A 17459-nucleotide genomic window follows, 5' to 3' on the forward strand; every position below is an offset into this window, starting at 1 on the left:
AAGTGACCCACTGCAATAGACACATATTGAATAAAGAAATGTGTTCCACTACATTGTAAAAAAAAGAATCCAAAGTTCCTACTATGGCACTAAAATAGTTTCCACAGTCCAATGGGTTATTTTAATGTAAATGAGATTTAAACAAATGAATTTAATCATATATAGATAAAAAAAGTGCCCTTTGACATAGAACATAATTGAAGAACACTACTAATAATGCCAAATAACCTTAATCTAATGAACAATTATTAAATATGCTCTATTTGGAAAAGAGATTCAAATGTATCAAATACTTACGAATCCACATGGTTTTCAAATGAAAGGAGAATTGGGAAAGGTGAAGTCTTAAACGCGCACTCAGCGATTGCTTCTATTACTTCCTAAAAATAACAACAAATGTGTATTCAATAGGTCAGGATGTTAATATATATTTTTGTTCCCTTTGGGGTTATACCCATTAAAATGATTGTCTTTTTCATTCACAAGATTGTAACACATAACGTGAAATACCTAGAAGAGGTTATAAAAGCTACTAGGGTGTAAATTTTCTGACACTAGACTTATTAGCAAGGTAATAAAAAGAAGAGAGACCATCAGATTTTGGTGGAAGGGGAGATACAACTATGAAGAGAATTGTTCCTATATATGTTAATTCTACCTATTTATTGTTTATAATGACATAAACTAATCACATTATAAAAATTTAATCAAAAGGATAAAAGGGTTTACCTATAAATTCAACTTCTGAGCCAACCTTCAAAAGTTGGCATTTAATTACTTCTAGTTTGCTTTTCATGTATTCATGTGTTAGTCTTTAATTACAGTAAATATACTTTTTTTCAGCACTGTTAAGATATGATGTTATTGAGGCATAGTTCATCCAATTAAAGTTTACGATTGAATGCTTTTTATCCACAGAGCTGTACCGCCATCATCCTGATCTAGGTAAGGACATTAATATCACCTCAAAATGAGACCATATCTTAGCAGTCATTTCCCACTGCCCCATCCTCTCCCTTACACACAACTTTAGGAAACAATACATCTACTTTGGGTCTTCATAATTTGCATAAACCAAAAATTTCATTTTAATGCAATCATATAATACATGGCCTTTCATGTCTGGTACCTTTTACTTAGCATGCTTTCAATATTCATCCACATTGTAAAATTTATCAGCACTTTATTCTTCAATCTATATTTCTGAACAAATGTGCATGTCATAGACTTTAGTATCTGTGTAAATTCTAGGGAGTAAAGTATCATTATTGATTTAACCATTGCTTGTTAGACAAATTTTAAGTGCTACCGTTCAAATAATTCTAAAACAAACCATCATTTCCCCCTAATATTATGAATTATATTTCAGGAATAAATTCTCAGGGAGGGAATTATTGACTCAAAGAACAAGAATGCCTTGACAGTCTCTTGTGCTTTTCTAAAATTACTTTTCATCTTAGATTGCTTAGAATAATATATGAAGGACCAGATTTCAAAACATATTTACTAGCCGTGAGCATTACTTTTTTAAATGTTTTTCTTATTGACTTGGTCTCAAAGTGCAATCTCATTTATTTTTAATTATATCACTGTCAGCACTACGTGGTTTCTATAATCATACTTTTGTTTTTCAGTTGCATCTATCCTTTTCATATTATTCTTTCAAGTAGGAATTTCCATTCTCATTTTTTATGCATGAGTCTTTTTCACTGTCTTCTTGACCTTCTAATTTTTTTTAATTGCAGGAACACTGGTTTCCAGTAATATATATGATTCATCGGGATAAGAATCACACCTTTCAAATATATGTCACTACACTACACTATCACCAAGGCACTTCTCTACCTTCTTAAACGATACACAGCTTTCTAATATCCAAGTCCAGAAGCTATTTCCCTGATCCCAGGGTATAAATAAGACTTTCTAATTCTGTACTACATTTGCATATGTCCTCTAAGAAGAATCTGGCTGTATGGAGCAAATGAAGCACTCTCACTGATTTTTAGAAGTACATTCACAGATTGCCTTTCATACATTATCAGTCTTTTATGATAGTTGATGCTATCAAAAATAAGTGCACTATAAATAGCACGTAATACTAAAATTTTATGTTCTTTATGCGATTTATTTGAGCACAGGCTTTGAATTCCAATAGACTTGCGTTTGCATCCTACTTCTTAGACTCACAAGGTGAGTGACCTTGGAAAAATCACTTAATGTCTGTTTGCTTTGACTTGCTGACTCATAAAGTGAGGGTGATAAATCTCATTCCACAGGTCTGTTGGGAAGGGACAGTGAAAGAAGGCAAAGGACCGAGCTTATGGTGGGCATGATTCTCAAATCAACTAAAGTTACTTACAGTGCTGGCTCTTCCCTCCACATTTACCCTAGTCTTTCCCTGTTTGCCTCTTTCGAATAAGAGCAACTATTCATTTGAACATGTCTTATGATCTAGATACATCTCTTATCTCATCTGACAAACATTCCGCAAGGAAAAAACTATCTGCCATTTTACAGATTACACAGTGGCATTAGATTCAAAATCACCAAGAGGAGAATGCAAGGAATCCCAGGAAGCTTTGTCTGACTCAGGGTTTATCTGCTTAATCACTGCAGTAACACTCATGCAGCTAATGACCTTAACCATCTAAGATCCAAAGAATTGAGAACAGGACAGACATAAAGGAAGGGGGTGGTAAGTGCAGGAAAAGAAGAGCTAGATTTTATTTCATAACTGTGGCCCTTGGTGTCAGTTAAAGTCAAACAAAACACATGGGCTCTCTTACCTCTTCTCTTTCCTTCACATCTTTAAGTTCATCAGTAATACTGCTCAATATATATTGAAAATATAACCACATTTCAGCTTCTTTTTATTTTTTTTAAAGATTTATTAATTTGTACATACAGAACTGGGGTACAGGCCAGAGGCTGAGGGGTGGTGAGAGGCTTCACCAGAGATAGTGGGGAGCAGAACAGGCAGATCGACAAAGTACACTGCTGAGGGGAGCAGCGGGCGGGTCAGAAGAGGTCTGCCGCGCCATGTGGTCACCTCTGGGGCAGGCGGGAATCGAACTCAGGCAGAAGTGGCTTTAGCTTCTCAGTGCAGTGCTTTAACCCACTGCACCACCAGGGAGGGCCAACATTTCAGCTTCTTATCTGCTGCCATTCTGATCCCAAAACCATTGCAGTAACTGGTATGGCAGATTTTATCATCATTCCACATATTCACTAGCACCTCCTATGGGATCTTTGATAATGACTTGACCACGTGTCTTCTTAGGACCAGTGAAATGTATGTAGAAATGACATGTTCTGCTGCTGAGCAAAGGTTTTAACATGGTGGTTCTGCCATTTCCCCTCTGCTTCAGCCAGTGACCCAGAGGCATTAAAGATTGAGAGTGTTCCTATATGAGCTATACACAATATCAATCAAAGTAACAGCCAACATCTAACCTGCATGAGAAATAAACCTTCTTTATTCTAAGTGATCAAGGTACTGAGGTTTCTTGTTATAACAGAAAAATTTAGTAAAGGTTGACGACTAATAGAGTCTTTTAAATGTTTTTCCAGCCTCCATATCTGTCCCTTGTCTGACACAGGACAGCCAGAGAGATGCTTCTAAACACGAGTCAGATGATTTCATTCTTCTAGGATGAACCTTTCTGACTTTCCATTTCACGGAGTGAAATCCAAGTCTGCTATCCGAACTGATACTTGCTCTATCTCTCAATTCATCTCTGTTTCCTGTTCACCATTCTCACCTTGAAACAGTCCTCTGGCCTTTTTTCTTTTCTTTGACTATCTCAAGAATGATCTCATCTCTGTTCATTTCTTTCATGTCTTTGTTATTTCTGGCAGGAGACCTCTTATCTGAAAGCAAGTCTTACATCCTTAATTTTGGGGGTGATGATCTCTATACAAGTGTCACACTACCCAAGATGCCTGCTGCACCACTTTTTACAACACAGTATACCTTTAAGCTCACTAATTTATGTCAGCATATAGAGTGTATTTGCACATGCCATACAGTGTATTTATTTTAGTCAGTTGCTCTCCACTAAAATGTAAGGTTATAGAGGGTAAGTGCTTTGTTTTTTTGTACTGTTCTGTCCATAGCGTTATTTAGGAAATGCTAAGGCTAGAATGCATTCTAAATGCTCACTAAATAGTTTCAAATGAATGAGTGAACTATTAAAAAATTCTTAATGGAAGAGAAACATATTTTATCTAGTTGTCTTCCATTTATTCTTCTACTGATTCATTCAGAGGTCAGCACTTTTTTTTCTTTATTTTATAAAGTTTCAGACAGTAAAGCATTTAGGCTGGTCATATAGTTTCTATTCCAGCCACTCAGCTCTGCCTTTATAGCCTCAACACAACCACAGATAATAGGTAAACCAGTGGGTGTAACTATGTTTAGAAAAAAACTTGTTTTACAAAAATGGGTGTTAAGCTGAATGATGATAATTTGGTAAGCCCTGGACAAGGCTTAGCATTGGTTTCAGACAAGTTTATAAACCATTTGTAACCAAAGGTAAGTAATTTTGTATGAATGAATTTTGAATGTTGATTCTATACTCAGTGGTCCTCACCCCTTAACTTTAACATCTTCATGGCAGAAATTTCCAATCAAGCTTGAGTCTTACAATTAAACAGTATCTTTCAGGAAAAAAAGTATTTCAGTTGTAAGTATGAGTAGAGGTATAATTAATCTTTGACAGATTTTCTGAGACTGATTATATCTTTTGAGAAGATAATATCAAAGATATTTGAGAAGTTTCCCAATTGCTTTTAGCAATAAGTGGGATTATCAACTTGACCCATTAGCATTTGGGAAGTGAGAGTCAGGCCTCACAGGCCTCACTGGATTTCCTCAGAAATCCAGGATATCAATACCATTCAGCTCAAAAGAGAGCTTGAGCTGGTGAGGTAGCTTCTCCAAGTCCTTTAGCCAGTAGGTGGGATAGTTAGTATTAGAACCCTCCCTGATGATTGCAGAATTATGGTTTTAATTTATGGTGCTCTATTTTATCTTCTTCACTCTTCTACCTGCCAGGCTCTCCCCATTTCTATCATAATTTTACCACAAGCTGAGACCCTTTCTGAACCTTTAACACCAAAGAAAACATTTAGAACATTCCATCTAGTAGATTTAATTGGGAGTTCCTGAAAACTCCAGAGCTTCCATTGTGGGACTCCTGTTCTTTTATGCTTTTGGAATATGTTGCAAGGTGCCCAAGATGACTCAGGATGAGAAAACTAGGTCCAGGTTTTAAGTTTCGTTTTTGCATAGAAGCTAGCAATAGTGGATGGTGAATATGGAAATGTATTACTGCCTGATTGCTCCTTTTTTTTTTTTTCAAGATTTATTTATTTGTACATACAGAACTGGGATACAGGCCAGAGGCTCAGGGATGGTGAGAGGCTTCACCAGAGACAGAGTGGGGATCAGAACAGGCAGATCGACGAAGTACACTGCTGAGGGGAGCAGCGGGTGGGTCAGGAGAGGTCTTCCACGCCATGTGGTCACCTCCGGAGCAGGCGGGGATCGAACTCATGCGGAAGTGGCTTCTCAGTGCAGTGCTTTAACCCACTGCACCACCAGGGAGGGCCCTGATTGCTCCTTTTAAGCCAAAACTGTTTTTCAGAGATGTCTAACACTGGATCCGGTAATCTATAAACCATATGGCTCAGTTACTAACCTCCAGTGAGAAAAATTGCCCTTGAAATCCTTTATCCTTGACAGACAACAGCAGGGTGTATGTGGATATCCACTTGATGAGAGCATTTATGCAGCAGTGAAATCACATCCTAAATTATTATTATTTCTCCCAGAGAATCAAGCTTTATTTCCAGAAATGCTTGATTTAACAACATACTCAAATGTTAGATATTTTCATCATATATTTTGATCACATTATCTAGTTTTCTATTTTGTACAATTGCTGGTTGCAAAAGACTTGTCTGAAGGGAGAAAAGAAGCTCATTTTGGGGTTGGGGTGGGCTGGTGGGTATCAAGCATAGGGTAGCAACAGATTGAATGGGAGCAGAGAGCAAGAAGACCAACCAATGAATTACTAAGTCATGACCATTAGAAAGATTAAGGCAATGAAGATATATGGATAAGTAATAATAAATTGAGAGCACAAAATAAAAATTTATCCATAAAGAGGCTAACTTACAGCATGTCTCCCTTTGCAGATCATGACCATTTACTTTTGCCCATAGAACAAATAGGCAATAAATGCCAATATGAACTTGCACTGTGGGGATATACTCTGAAATGGATTTCAAATACACAGGCTGACAGCAGATAAACTATGTGCATAAAAATGGTGAACTTCTGTCATGAGTTTATTTTACTGTTAGAATATGTGCTATGGCTATAGAATATAGTAAACTCCATCATAAAGTTTGGCTCCAAATACACAGAGTGGCCAACGTTTGCCTATCAAAATATTATACATGGGGTTTCACATGGGGAAAGAGAGAAAAATTCACATTCACTTAGCCAATGAAAAGAGGCAAGACAAACTAAAAATAAAAGCTATGTGATAATTTGTCAGTTTGCGTAGGTCCAGGGAAATTCCCAGAACATTTATGGAATACCTACTGTATGCCACATTCTGTTGATCATGTTTGAGACAGGCCAAGAAACCAAACAAACTTCCCTGTCTCTATGAAGTTTACTTGCTAGTGGAAGGAGAGATAGCAAACAAGGGGCGGAATAATTAAGTAAATTAAGCAGAGTAGTGAAGGTGATTGTCACATGGTAAATATCAAAAAGCAAGTTAGGAGGGGACTTAGTGTACCAGGAGTGAGGAAGAGGGATTAAGGTTTGGTTATAATACTAAAAACAGCAACCCAGGAGGTCTTGTTGAGAAGAACCTTTCAGAAAGATTTCAGAAGTGAGGGGTGAACTATGCATGTCGTAGGGGAAAAGTATTCTAGGCAAAGGCTCTGAGGTGTGACCTGCCTGGGATGGTCAAGGAACAGCAAGAAGGTCAAAGGAGTGGTAGCCAAGTGAGTGAGACGGAAAGATCTAAGAAATAAGGTACAGGACTTGTCTTTCACTTCTCTTCCCAACATTTCTTACAAAGTCACTGTATACTGGTTTTTGGCAAAGCAGTCCACATGCTGATAGACATGCATTGCATGGCTGGAAACAGGGTGAGGTGTCTAAAAGGTGCCACTCTGGTGGCGAAGGGTGAGAAGCTCCTTTAATTTTGCATGTGAAGGACCTCACTTGTCTTACCTTAGTCCCGGTCCTGTTTCAGAGAATCTCTGCTCTGAAATTCTGCTCTGAAATGCCCACAAAACAGCTATGTTTGCTGTCTGGAATTTCTCTTCCCCTGACCTATCTTTGCCCCCATATCTGGCATCTCTGCTGGAACTATCTATCCTGCAAACACACACATGATCAGGAGGCAAAGCTGGTAATGCTGTTTCTTGCTGTCTGTGGTGACCTCCCTTCCTCCTCCAACTCCCTCTAGCTCCTCTCCTTACTTCCTCCCCTGCGACCCCACACCCCTCTAGCTACAGCAGGCAGAGAGGGGAAGCAGTCGTTTGGGCCACATCCAGTCCTTTAGTCTCTAAATAAGTCAGTGAGTGTGTGGACATGGTTGAGAGACTGTGTTTCCAGAGGCCAAGAATAGCTCTCCCATCAGCCCGCGACTCTGAAACGCAGATGTGACTGAAGAAGCTCTCGTCCAGTCCAGTGCATGGGAGAGCCACTCCACGCTGACTTGATGACTGAGGCCAAGCGGCCAACACTCCAGATAAAATACACTGGTTTTAGAATGTGCCTGATGTTTATTTGACTCCCCACTTCCTCCCACCCCACTCTTAAGGAACTCAAAGCACCTTGAGGGGACAGGAATGGGGAGACTCCTGGCAATGGGTCACTGCCCAAGGGTGACAGTCCTTATTCAGTAACAGCACATCTGTGAACATGAGCTGTCTCCCTTTTCAGAATCATTTTCATCGTCAAAACACAGATTAGTCTAAATTCCCTCACCCCACAGCAGGGTGACCTGCTATCCCCTTGTTTCTTAAAGGTTAGGGTGGGTATCACAGCTCACAATGGACATAGGTGGGAGCAGAGAGTAGACAACAAGGGAAACGAAACAACATGATTTCCATTATTGAACAACAAAAGGCTTTAAAGTGATCAATTTTAGGAGCAGACATAACTTTTAAAGGTGTTTGATCAGACTTGAAGTCTATCCACGCTTTTATTGCAAAATTCAATGAGGGGGGCTATTTTTCTTTAAATGTTACATTGTAGCCTAAATTTAAGAAATTATGAAAAGTCTAATTGCCTAGAACTAACATAGCAAACATATTTTAAGGTGCTAATGATATTACTTTTGAACACATTACTACTGTCAAATATAGTATCTTTGATCAAGAAATCCATTTCTCTAAACTGAAACCTCACTGACCTTTGAAAATCTTGCTTCTTTTTTGTTGCTGTCTCAAGTGGTAGCTGTTTACTTTCTCACATTCCAAGTGCCCCAGAGCTAAAAGCTCAAAGTTGGGATTATTATTTGCTCTTCATGCTACTTCTGGAGCTTCTCAATCTTTTTATTTAAAAACAAAACAAAAACCAGTTCTCATGAGGCAATCAGAAGAGCTTTCTCCCCTTTTTCTCTTCTGCCATTTGCTGAGCTCCCCCTCATTCAGCACAGAATGGCAAACGACTCACAATATTCCTCATCCAAATCTTTGTCGCTAGTCTTGGTGACCTTAACATCTAATTTATCCATTATTCTGGGCTCTCAGCACTTTGACCCCCCCAATTTCAGTGGTCTAGTCCACACTGCACCCCAAGTACCCATACACACAGATAGTTTCTTTGGTTGGTGAGCACATGGGTTAGGAATCCACAGCTAGTTGTGTGGTTGCTCAGATAATCCAAGCCATGGGATCATAGGACCTGTACTCTGTGTCCTCTGGCTCTTTTCAAATGATTCCTTTTCAAAGAGGTGAGGAATCTGAGTCAGCAAAGAGAACATATCCATGAAGCCCACACATCCCTTCTGGACCACAGATTTCCCCCAAATGGTCCCCAAACTTCTAGAAGTGGCTCTCTGCAGCGGATGTGAGCAAACCTTGTATAGTTGAGATTGAATGTCCACATGCATGAATAGGAGGCTTTTATGACTGGTGGAAAGAAATGGGAGATGGATGACCAAATATATTCATTCCTGGCTAATTAGAATAGCTGATGCTTCTTTATCAAATTATAACTTTAGCCCTGTCTCCTAGCTTGGATTTATTAAGAGATCAAATGATCTTTTAGGGTTATTTATGCTTATTTACAGCATCCAGTCAATAGCAAAGCTCTGCTTCTTTGAATCCTCACCTGACTCACCTAATACTAATCCAAATCCTCCAAGTCCTCTTTAACATACTTTTGCTGAAAGAGCTTATTTCCCTATGACATCTGTGTTCCCAGGGCCAACTTTGGCTAAAGGTGTGTTTCTAGCAGATTCTGACTGACAGGTAAGTGCCAAAAGCCAATCTATAATAGTCAATATTCCATTCTATCATCAGAATGTTACCTGATGTAACAATTTAATAGTAGTCATTAATATCATCACCAATTCATCTCATTACCATAATCATCATCATTTTCTTTTTTATTATCAACAAAGTAAAATAAGCTAGAGACTAGGCAATAATATTAATCAATCTCCTAAACAATGTGAAGTTAAAAAAAAAAAGACACAAAATAATGGCTACTACAGTGTGAATCAATTTATAGCAAGTTACAAAACTGGCACAACTATATTGTTTCAGGCTGTGCAGCCCTGCAGACAGCTCTAAAACTAGCCAAGTCACCATCACTGAAATGTTGAGGAGTATCGTCCTTGGGGATAAGGTCTATCTGATGGGAATAGGTTCAAGGGGCATTTTGGGGTGTTTGTAAATTTTTAATTTCTTGATATCTTGGTAATATTACATTATGTGGTAGTTACATGGCACACACTTTATATCTATTAGTGAGCTTGTCAAATAAATTGTAAGTATTCTCTATTATGTAGATTTCACAAGGATAAATTGTAAGAAAAAAGAATGAGTGCTAAGTAGGCAGCTAAATCGACATTTCCTTCTATAATGTAGTTTCCTTAGATTATACTTAGCATGGAGAAATTAACCTGATGCCATTATTCATGGATAAACTGCTAAATTTAACCTCTGAAACTGCAAAGATGATTAATGTGCTAGTGATTTAATTGCAGCCACTGGGACTCTTTCCCTTAGTGGGCTTTACCCAAAGGGTAAGTTCTCCCCAAAAGTCTCTCTTAGTAATATGCATCTCCTCTACCTTGAAGGATATTTCAGTTGTCATGGTGAACCCATGGGTGATGACAGGTTCCTCTTCTGCAGTCCGGCCCTTCCAGCAGTCTAGCTCCACACAGCGACAACCTGATAGGAGCACTTGGCGATACATCTCAACCGAGGAGTTTCCAGCCAGCTGGCCAGCTGTAAAATACAAAAAAAAAAATAGCTTCCTGAATCCCATGAAGCAAGGAATACCTCGGTGACTTCCTAAAAAGTTCTTTGACAAGGGTCTGCCCCCTCCCTGGTGGTGCAATGGGTTAGGACTCAGCATTAAGCTAGATGCAGCCACTTCTGTGCAAGTTCGATCTCCGGCCCTGGAGGTGATCCACATGGCACAGTAGACCTCTCCTGTCTTGCCCGCTGCTCCCCTCAGCAATGTACTTTAAAAAAAAAAAATTCTTTGACAATAGGAAGACAAAGAGTTTCAGAACTTGAGCAGTTTTTTCAGCCTTTCAACAAACCAGAAGGTAGTGGCAAAATCCCAGTTGTAATGGTCCTAACCAATGGTTTGGGTGTTAGAGAAGACAGAATGAGGTTGTTGTGACAATCACAATAACTCATTTATCTACTAGGTAGTAAGTTAGTTCACTGGATTTTACATGTATTCCATGTATCCCCCCCCTCAAATATCACTGATTTGCCAATTGTTTACACAGCTATATAATTTGGGGAGTAGAACTTCACACACCGCCATATGAGCACATATTTCACACACCCTCCACCAAAGCTCCAGTGCCATGATCTGTGTGGCAGTCCCTATCACAGTCCCTCTCCCAGCCTCTTGTCACTCCCTTACCATTCCCACTGGTAACCACAGTATTTTTCACAGAGTCTAAATGTTTTGTTAGCTTGTTTTCTTTGGTTATTTATATTCCACAAATGAGGGAAGCCATTCAGTAACTATCTTTCATTTTTGGACTAATTTCACTTAGCATATTCACCTCAAGATTCATTCATTTTGTCACAAAAGTCACTATTTCATCTTTTCAAATAGCTGAGTAGTACTCCATCGAGTTTATATGCCACAAATTCTTTATCAAGTCTCATCTGTCTATGGGACACTGACACATCTCTGTCAAAGATGAACTGTCCATATTTGTGGGGGCTTATTTCTAGATTCGCTATTCTATTCCACAGGCCTGTGTTTTTGTTTTTGTTCCAGTATCACATTAGTTTGATTATTCTCACATTGTTTGAAGTCCGGGAGTAGGATTTTTTTGAAGCCTAAAATCTAGTGAATTTTCCTTCTCTAAAGTCCCCAACTCCTCTTAATTATATCCCATCTACACATTACATTTCCATTTGAGAGGATCCACAAATAGAGCTTCTGGGGCCAGGGGAGTGCTAGGGTTAGGATTAATGATATGTCATGAGTCACTCAACCCTTGTTATCTCTGAAACCGGTATCTGACATCATCTCTGCCTGCTGAGAACACACTCTAGAGTACATTCCAAGCCTAGGGTTGAACTTGAGCCTTGACACTCCATTTCAGGTTAATAAATAATGCTGCCCCAAATCAAAACTTTGCCACTTCACACTTGGCTGCATTTATTTTGGGCAGCTGACTACATTCACTTGAGCTTTGTTTCAGATTACCCAAGGCATCCATGGATGGAAGAGACCAGAAAACTGAAAATAAAAATCCTTCCATTAACATAGGTTTCTGAGGAGTTTCTTTTCTTTCAGAATGATGATTGTCTAGGCTTATAGTTATTGTCTTTTTAAAAATGACTTTCTTATTATTTTAAAATTTACTTATTTATTTCTAAACACATTGTTTACTTTTTTCACAACATAGGGTTTTTCTCCACTCAGGTGCATTCACTATAGTTTTCCCACCATGGTTTTCTCACCATCATACTCTACAGCACAATCCTCTCCTCCTGTCCTTTATTATTTTTAAAGATTCATTTATTTATGCATACAGAATTGGGGTACAGGCAGAGGTGTAGGGCTGGTGAGAGGGTTCACCAGAGGTAGAGGGAGAGCCAGGAGCAGATTACGCAGATCAATGAGGTACACCACTGAGGGGAGCTGCGGGAGAGACAGGAGAGTTCTGCCGCGCCATGTGGACCACCTCAAGGGTATGAGATCGAACTTGCACTGAAGTGGCTGTGGCTAGCTCGCAGTGTTTTGTGCCACCAGGGAGGGCCCTTCTCCTGTCCTTTATCCTCCCCCTTTCCCCTTGAGTGTCTCAGATCTATGGACTGCTTTTAAGAATCAGTTTTACAGTTTCCTGTGTCTGATCCTTTGTTTAGTTTCTCCTGATTCCACATATAAGTGAGACCATATGGCATTTATCTTTTGCCTTCTGGCTCACTTAGACTAATCTCTTTCAGTTCCTTCCATGTTACCACAAATGACGAGAGTTTATCTTTTTTTGATTGCTGAGTAGTATGCCACCGTGCACTGTCTTCTTTTTATATTCATAAATGAAGGAAAACATACAAGCTTCCAAATGTATTTGTTAACTCAGTAGTCTTCTACAATAAACATCATCTCAATAAACAGCAACAACATTTCTCCTTGCTTTTAATAGGGTGGCCACCATTGAAGTCACATAATCTTGCAACTACTCCTGAGACAACTGTCTAAAATAGAGAGGATATATAGTTTGCCATGCTGTCTTTAGGTGTACCTGATTGCCCTCTCCCATTGTGTGGAACTGCTCTCTTAGTGAGATCATGGAACTTTCTTGATTATAGATAGAACTGCCATGAGAAGGCTTAGGTAAGAAAATGAAAAAAAAAAATTAAGATGTGCTTTACTGATTATCATAGCTTCACCTTCAAGGTCTGGGCACATTCCCAACATTCCCAAACACAGTCTTCATAGGAAGCAAAATACTGGTTGCTGGAGACACTAAAATGATACAAGACATATTCCTGTATTTGTGATGGAAAAGGGGAGGCAGATACAAATAAAGAAGAAGGTTCTTATGTGCCAAATAATTAAAACTCTCACCTAACCTTATACTTCAAGTTGGCCTTTCTTTCTCTTGTTTCCCTTTCTCTTTACCAGTATAGAATATTCTACTTTGGTTCTGATAAACTTCAGTTTCCCAGTTCCGGAGTAAAACTTTGTAGCTAGTCACAATAGTTTCACATTTGTTATTATGGACACACTGAGTGACTTAATGTTGGGCTGTATGTGGTATGGCTGTCTCTAAAAGAAGTCCCATGGGTGACATTGTGTGGGACATCTTCACTCCTACAAAAAGCCATGACAGGGACAATTGTTTCATAGGAAGGTAAAGCTTAGGGTGCACAGTGATCTTGAAACTAAGGGGAGCAAAAAGATGGAAAGTATCTGGGTCTTAGCATCTGATATCCATGAATTCCTGACTCAATCAACCTTCAACCATTCCACTTCTGAAGTTCATGAGGTCTGAGGTAATAACTTCCTTAAAGAAATAGTGTCTCTTTACTTGTAGCCAAAAATATCTGGCTGCTTCAATGTATCTTCATTTTATAAATAAGAAGATAAGTTTTAAAAGAGCTAAGCACATCATTTACTTCCAGGCAAATTTGAATTTGGTATGCTTATTTGCTAGGGTGATCTAGCACTCAACATTCATTGGTCTGCATGTGCTTTATGTCAAAAATAAATGATTAAAAGTTGCACATATTAAGGGCTAAATGAATGGGGAGATGTAACAGAAGGGAGTGGTCCACAATTTGGGTTGGTAATGAATGACTGGCAAGGACATAAAAGATTGCATCTTGAATCCTTTTTAGAACTTTTCTGAAGCCAAGAGCATATAAGTGAGGAAGAGAGTTGAATAACTAATTTGTGATATTCAGATCATCCTGTTTAGCAGGGCACTCCCTAGTGGCCTGGGGTTAAGTCTCAGCACTAACAGCTGCAGCCTGAGTGAGAGTACCAGCCAGGGACCAAACCCACACATGGTGCAACAGACCTTTCCTGTCTTGCTGCTGCTCTCCTGTTTCAGTAGACCTGCCTGTTCTGTGCCTTACTGTGTCTCTGATGAACCCTCACCCCTGCACCACTGGCCTGTACCCCAGTTCCTCTACACACACACACACACACACACACACACACGCTAAATGTATTCATCAGAGGGATAACTAAACCCTCAAACCCAGTGTTGTTGTTGTTGTTGTTGTTGTTTTTCCTATATGGAATAAGGTTGCTAATTATCCAGTTATACCACTTTGCCTTGCCTAAGTGTATATTAAGCCAAATTGTATCAAATTGTTTGGAATATGGTATTTCAAATACATTATTTATCAAGTACTGAAAAAGTGTAAGTTGAAATGATTGCATACTTTCTGTCCTGAGACACAGAAAGGCAAAATCATAAGGGCAAATTCCTCAAGGAAAAACAATAATTTAAAACATAATCACTACTTGATGTACTGCCAAGACTATCTAAAACCCTAGAAAATGGCTACTGCAATTAAAAATCACTCTGTATATATATTTCTCTAAACTGCATGACTTATTTCCCTTCTGGTAGCTTTATATCAACAAAGGGGCAATACTGGATAGAGGAATAAACATAATAATAATAATGCAATGCCAAATTGACTGGTTTTTATGTTGTATATTTAATTTTTACAGTCCCTTTAATGTCCAAAAGAAAGCTTTCTAAATACTGAAATCTTTCCTGTATGTTGTAATTTTAGTTGAACTTAGACTAGTATTCCTCAGGAAACAAGTCCTTAACGCTACAAGAAAATAAGTTAGGGTGATATGTGTGTGTGTGTATATATGTATGTGTGTGAGGAGGGTTGGTGTTAACTTTAATAATTGTGACTCTAGAAACTTTTCACCTTGTATTCAAAACAATGGCAGAATTTACCAACCTTCATTTTCTACCTACTATTTTAAAAACTTATATGAATATGAACATTTACATTTTTCCACAAAATATTCCTTATGTTAAAAATTGTTTTTATAGAAAGTTTCCATTTGTTCTGGACATGGATATAAAGTAGAAAACCTAATAAGTTTTCTGGGTATTGATTTTAATATTTAGTTGATGCGTACATTTTATTGTATTTTTCTTCATAATATTCTTAATTGGTTTTGGAAAGTTTGAAACACTGCATCATCAATGTTTTTATTTGCCCAAAGGCACTTAAGAGATAGGAGTTCTATAATGGGCTTATCTGTAATTAAAACAAGGAAACTAATGATATTATATTGGTAAACCAACATTTTACCCAAAACCAAGAGTATCTCAGTCAAAACTTCAGGAGTTGTACTAATTTTATATATATATTATTTGTGTTTTGCTAATTGCATGGAATTCTCCTCATTTCTGTAGGGAAGTAAAGGACTTTGGTACTATTGTGATATTGTGAATCTATACAATAAAACCTTGATGCAATAATGCATAGCTCAGAAAAGTATACAATAAATTAAAAATATAAAAATGCAACCAAAGGTTATATGGGTAACTATTTTAAAAATTTAATATTTAACAGTAAATGAAATTCTAGTATACTTAGAAAGTAAACTATTAGAGAGAGATCTGGTTTACGTGTTCAGAAACCATATATCTTAATTAGTTGATGGTGACATAAGCCACTGTACAGAAATTTAGACATATTTCAATTACAAAAATAAAAAAGAGTGCATCCTTCTATTTCCTAGATATAGGGAAAAAAGCTATACTTCTCAGAACTATTGGTAATTACCATCCTAACACTCTAAACCAGACTGGCACAATGGAGTCAAATTTTCTATGCATCTGTGCTTACCTACTTATTCAGAGGTAGGGCAAAGTAACAACCCTGGAAGACATTAATTTGACTGAAATTCTTTATGAAATGCTATTGAAAAAAATAAAGAACTGCAAAGAAAAATTTGAACAGTGTTTTTTACTTTTTTTACTTATTTTTAAAATATTTATTTATTCATACAGAACTGGGGTACAGGCCAGAGATGCGGAGGGTGAGAGGATTCACCAGGAACAGAGTGGGGAGCAGAACAGGCTGATCGACGAAGTACACTGCTGAGGGGAGCAGTGGGCGGGTCAGGAGAGGTCTGCCACGCCACGTGGATCTCTTCTGGGGCAGGCGGGGATCGAACTCATGTGGAATTGGCTCAAGCCTCGTAGTGCAGTGCTTTAACCTGCTGTGCCACCAGGGAGGGCCCAGAACAGTGTTTTTTACTTTTATTGTTTGTGTTAATATTGAACAATTTTTAGCATTACCATGTTGCATTAAAAAGTAATTATGCATAATTTGTTAGGTATCAAGACTGATAAAGAACAGTCATATAATCAAAAATTTAGATTAATTTTTGTCTCCAGTATGCGATAAGGTCCAGCTTCATTCTTTTGTATGTGGCTGTCCCATTTTCCCAGCAATATTTTCCATTTTGCATGTACACTTTCAGCTTGTTTGTCATTAATTAACTTACGAGTAGATATAGTTCTGGGCTCTCAATTCTATTTTATTGGTCTACATGTCTGTTATTATCCCACTATCATACTGAATTCATCATTATACTTTGCAGTAGAGTATGAAGTCTGAGATTGTGATATAGCTATAATTTTTGGAGGGAGGCTTAGGATGCTGCTTTGGCTGTTTGAGTCTTTAGATCTAGGTTGGTCCAGTCCCTATGAATAGTAACATGAAGGTTTTTCAAAAGATTAAGAAATAAATCTCCAATTTGATCCAGGCACTGCACTTCTAGATATCTAGAAGAATGATTACGGTAATATTTATAATAGCCAAACCGTGGAAACAACCTAAGTGTCCAAGTTCAGATGATGGATTAAGATGTGATATGTGTATGCACACACCCACACACACACACATCACATACACACACTGGCATATTACTCAGCTATACAAGAAGGTGAAATCTTGCCATTGGTGACAACATGAGTGGAGCTTATCCTAGGTGAAAAAGACAGAAGGAGAAAGACAAATACCAGATGATATCATTTATATGTGTGCTATAAAGAAACAAACAAAGCAACAGACAAAACTAAACCAAAACAGGCCCTCCCTGGTGGCGCAGCGGGTTAAAGCACAGCACTGAGAAGCTAAAGCCAGTTACACATGAGTTCGATCCCTCCTGCCCCGGAGGTGACCATATGGCGTGGCAGACCTCTCCTGACCCGCCCGCT

The 17459-nt window shown here is 38.3% G+C and overlaps 1 protein-coding gene across 2 annotated transcripts in view; it reads right to left on the minus strand.

Moving 5' to 3' along the window:
* PLCB1 (phospholipase C, beta 1 (phosphoinositide-specific)) overlaps positions 1-17459 on the minus strand; it is a 591356-nt gene that overhangs the window by 144231 nt on the left and 429666 nt on the right. For both annotated transcript variants that reach the window (XM_004687179.2, XM_004687180.2), the window contains exons 11-12: positions 10334-10491; positions 298-380 (exon numbers count right to left, since the gene is read on the minus strand). In XM_004687179.2, the coding sequence (XP_004687236.1) occupies positions 298-380; positions 10334-10491 (241 nt within the window). The remainder of the gene's footprint in view (positions 1-297; positions 381-10333; positions 10492-17459) is intronic.

This window comes from Condylura cristata, unplaced genomic scaffold (genome assembly GCF_000260355.1).
Source record: "Condylura cristata isolate star-nosed mole 26May11 unplaced genomic scaffold, ConCri1.0 scaffold00022, whole genome shotgun sequence".
Taxonomy (NCBI): Eukaryota; Metazoa; Chordata; class Mammalia; order Eulipotyphla; family Talpidae; genus Condylura; species Condylura cristata.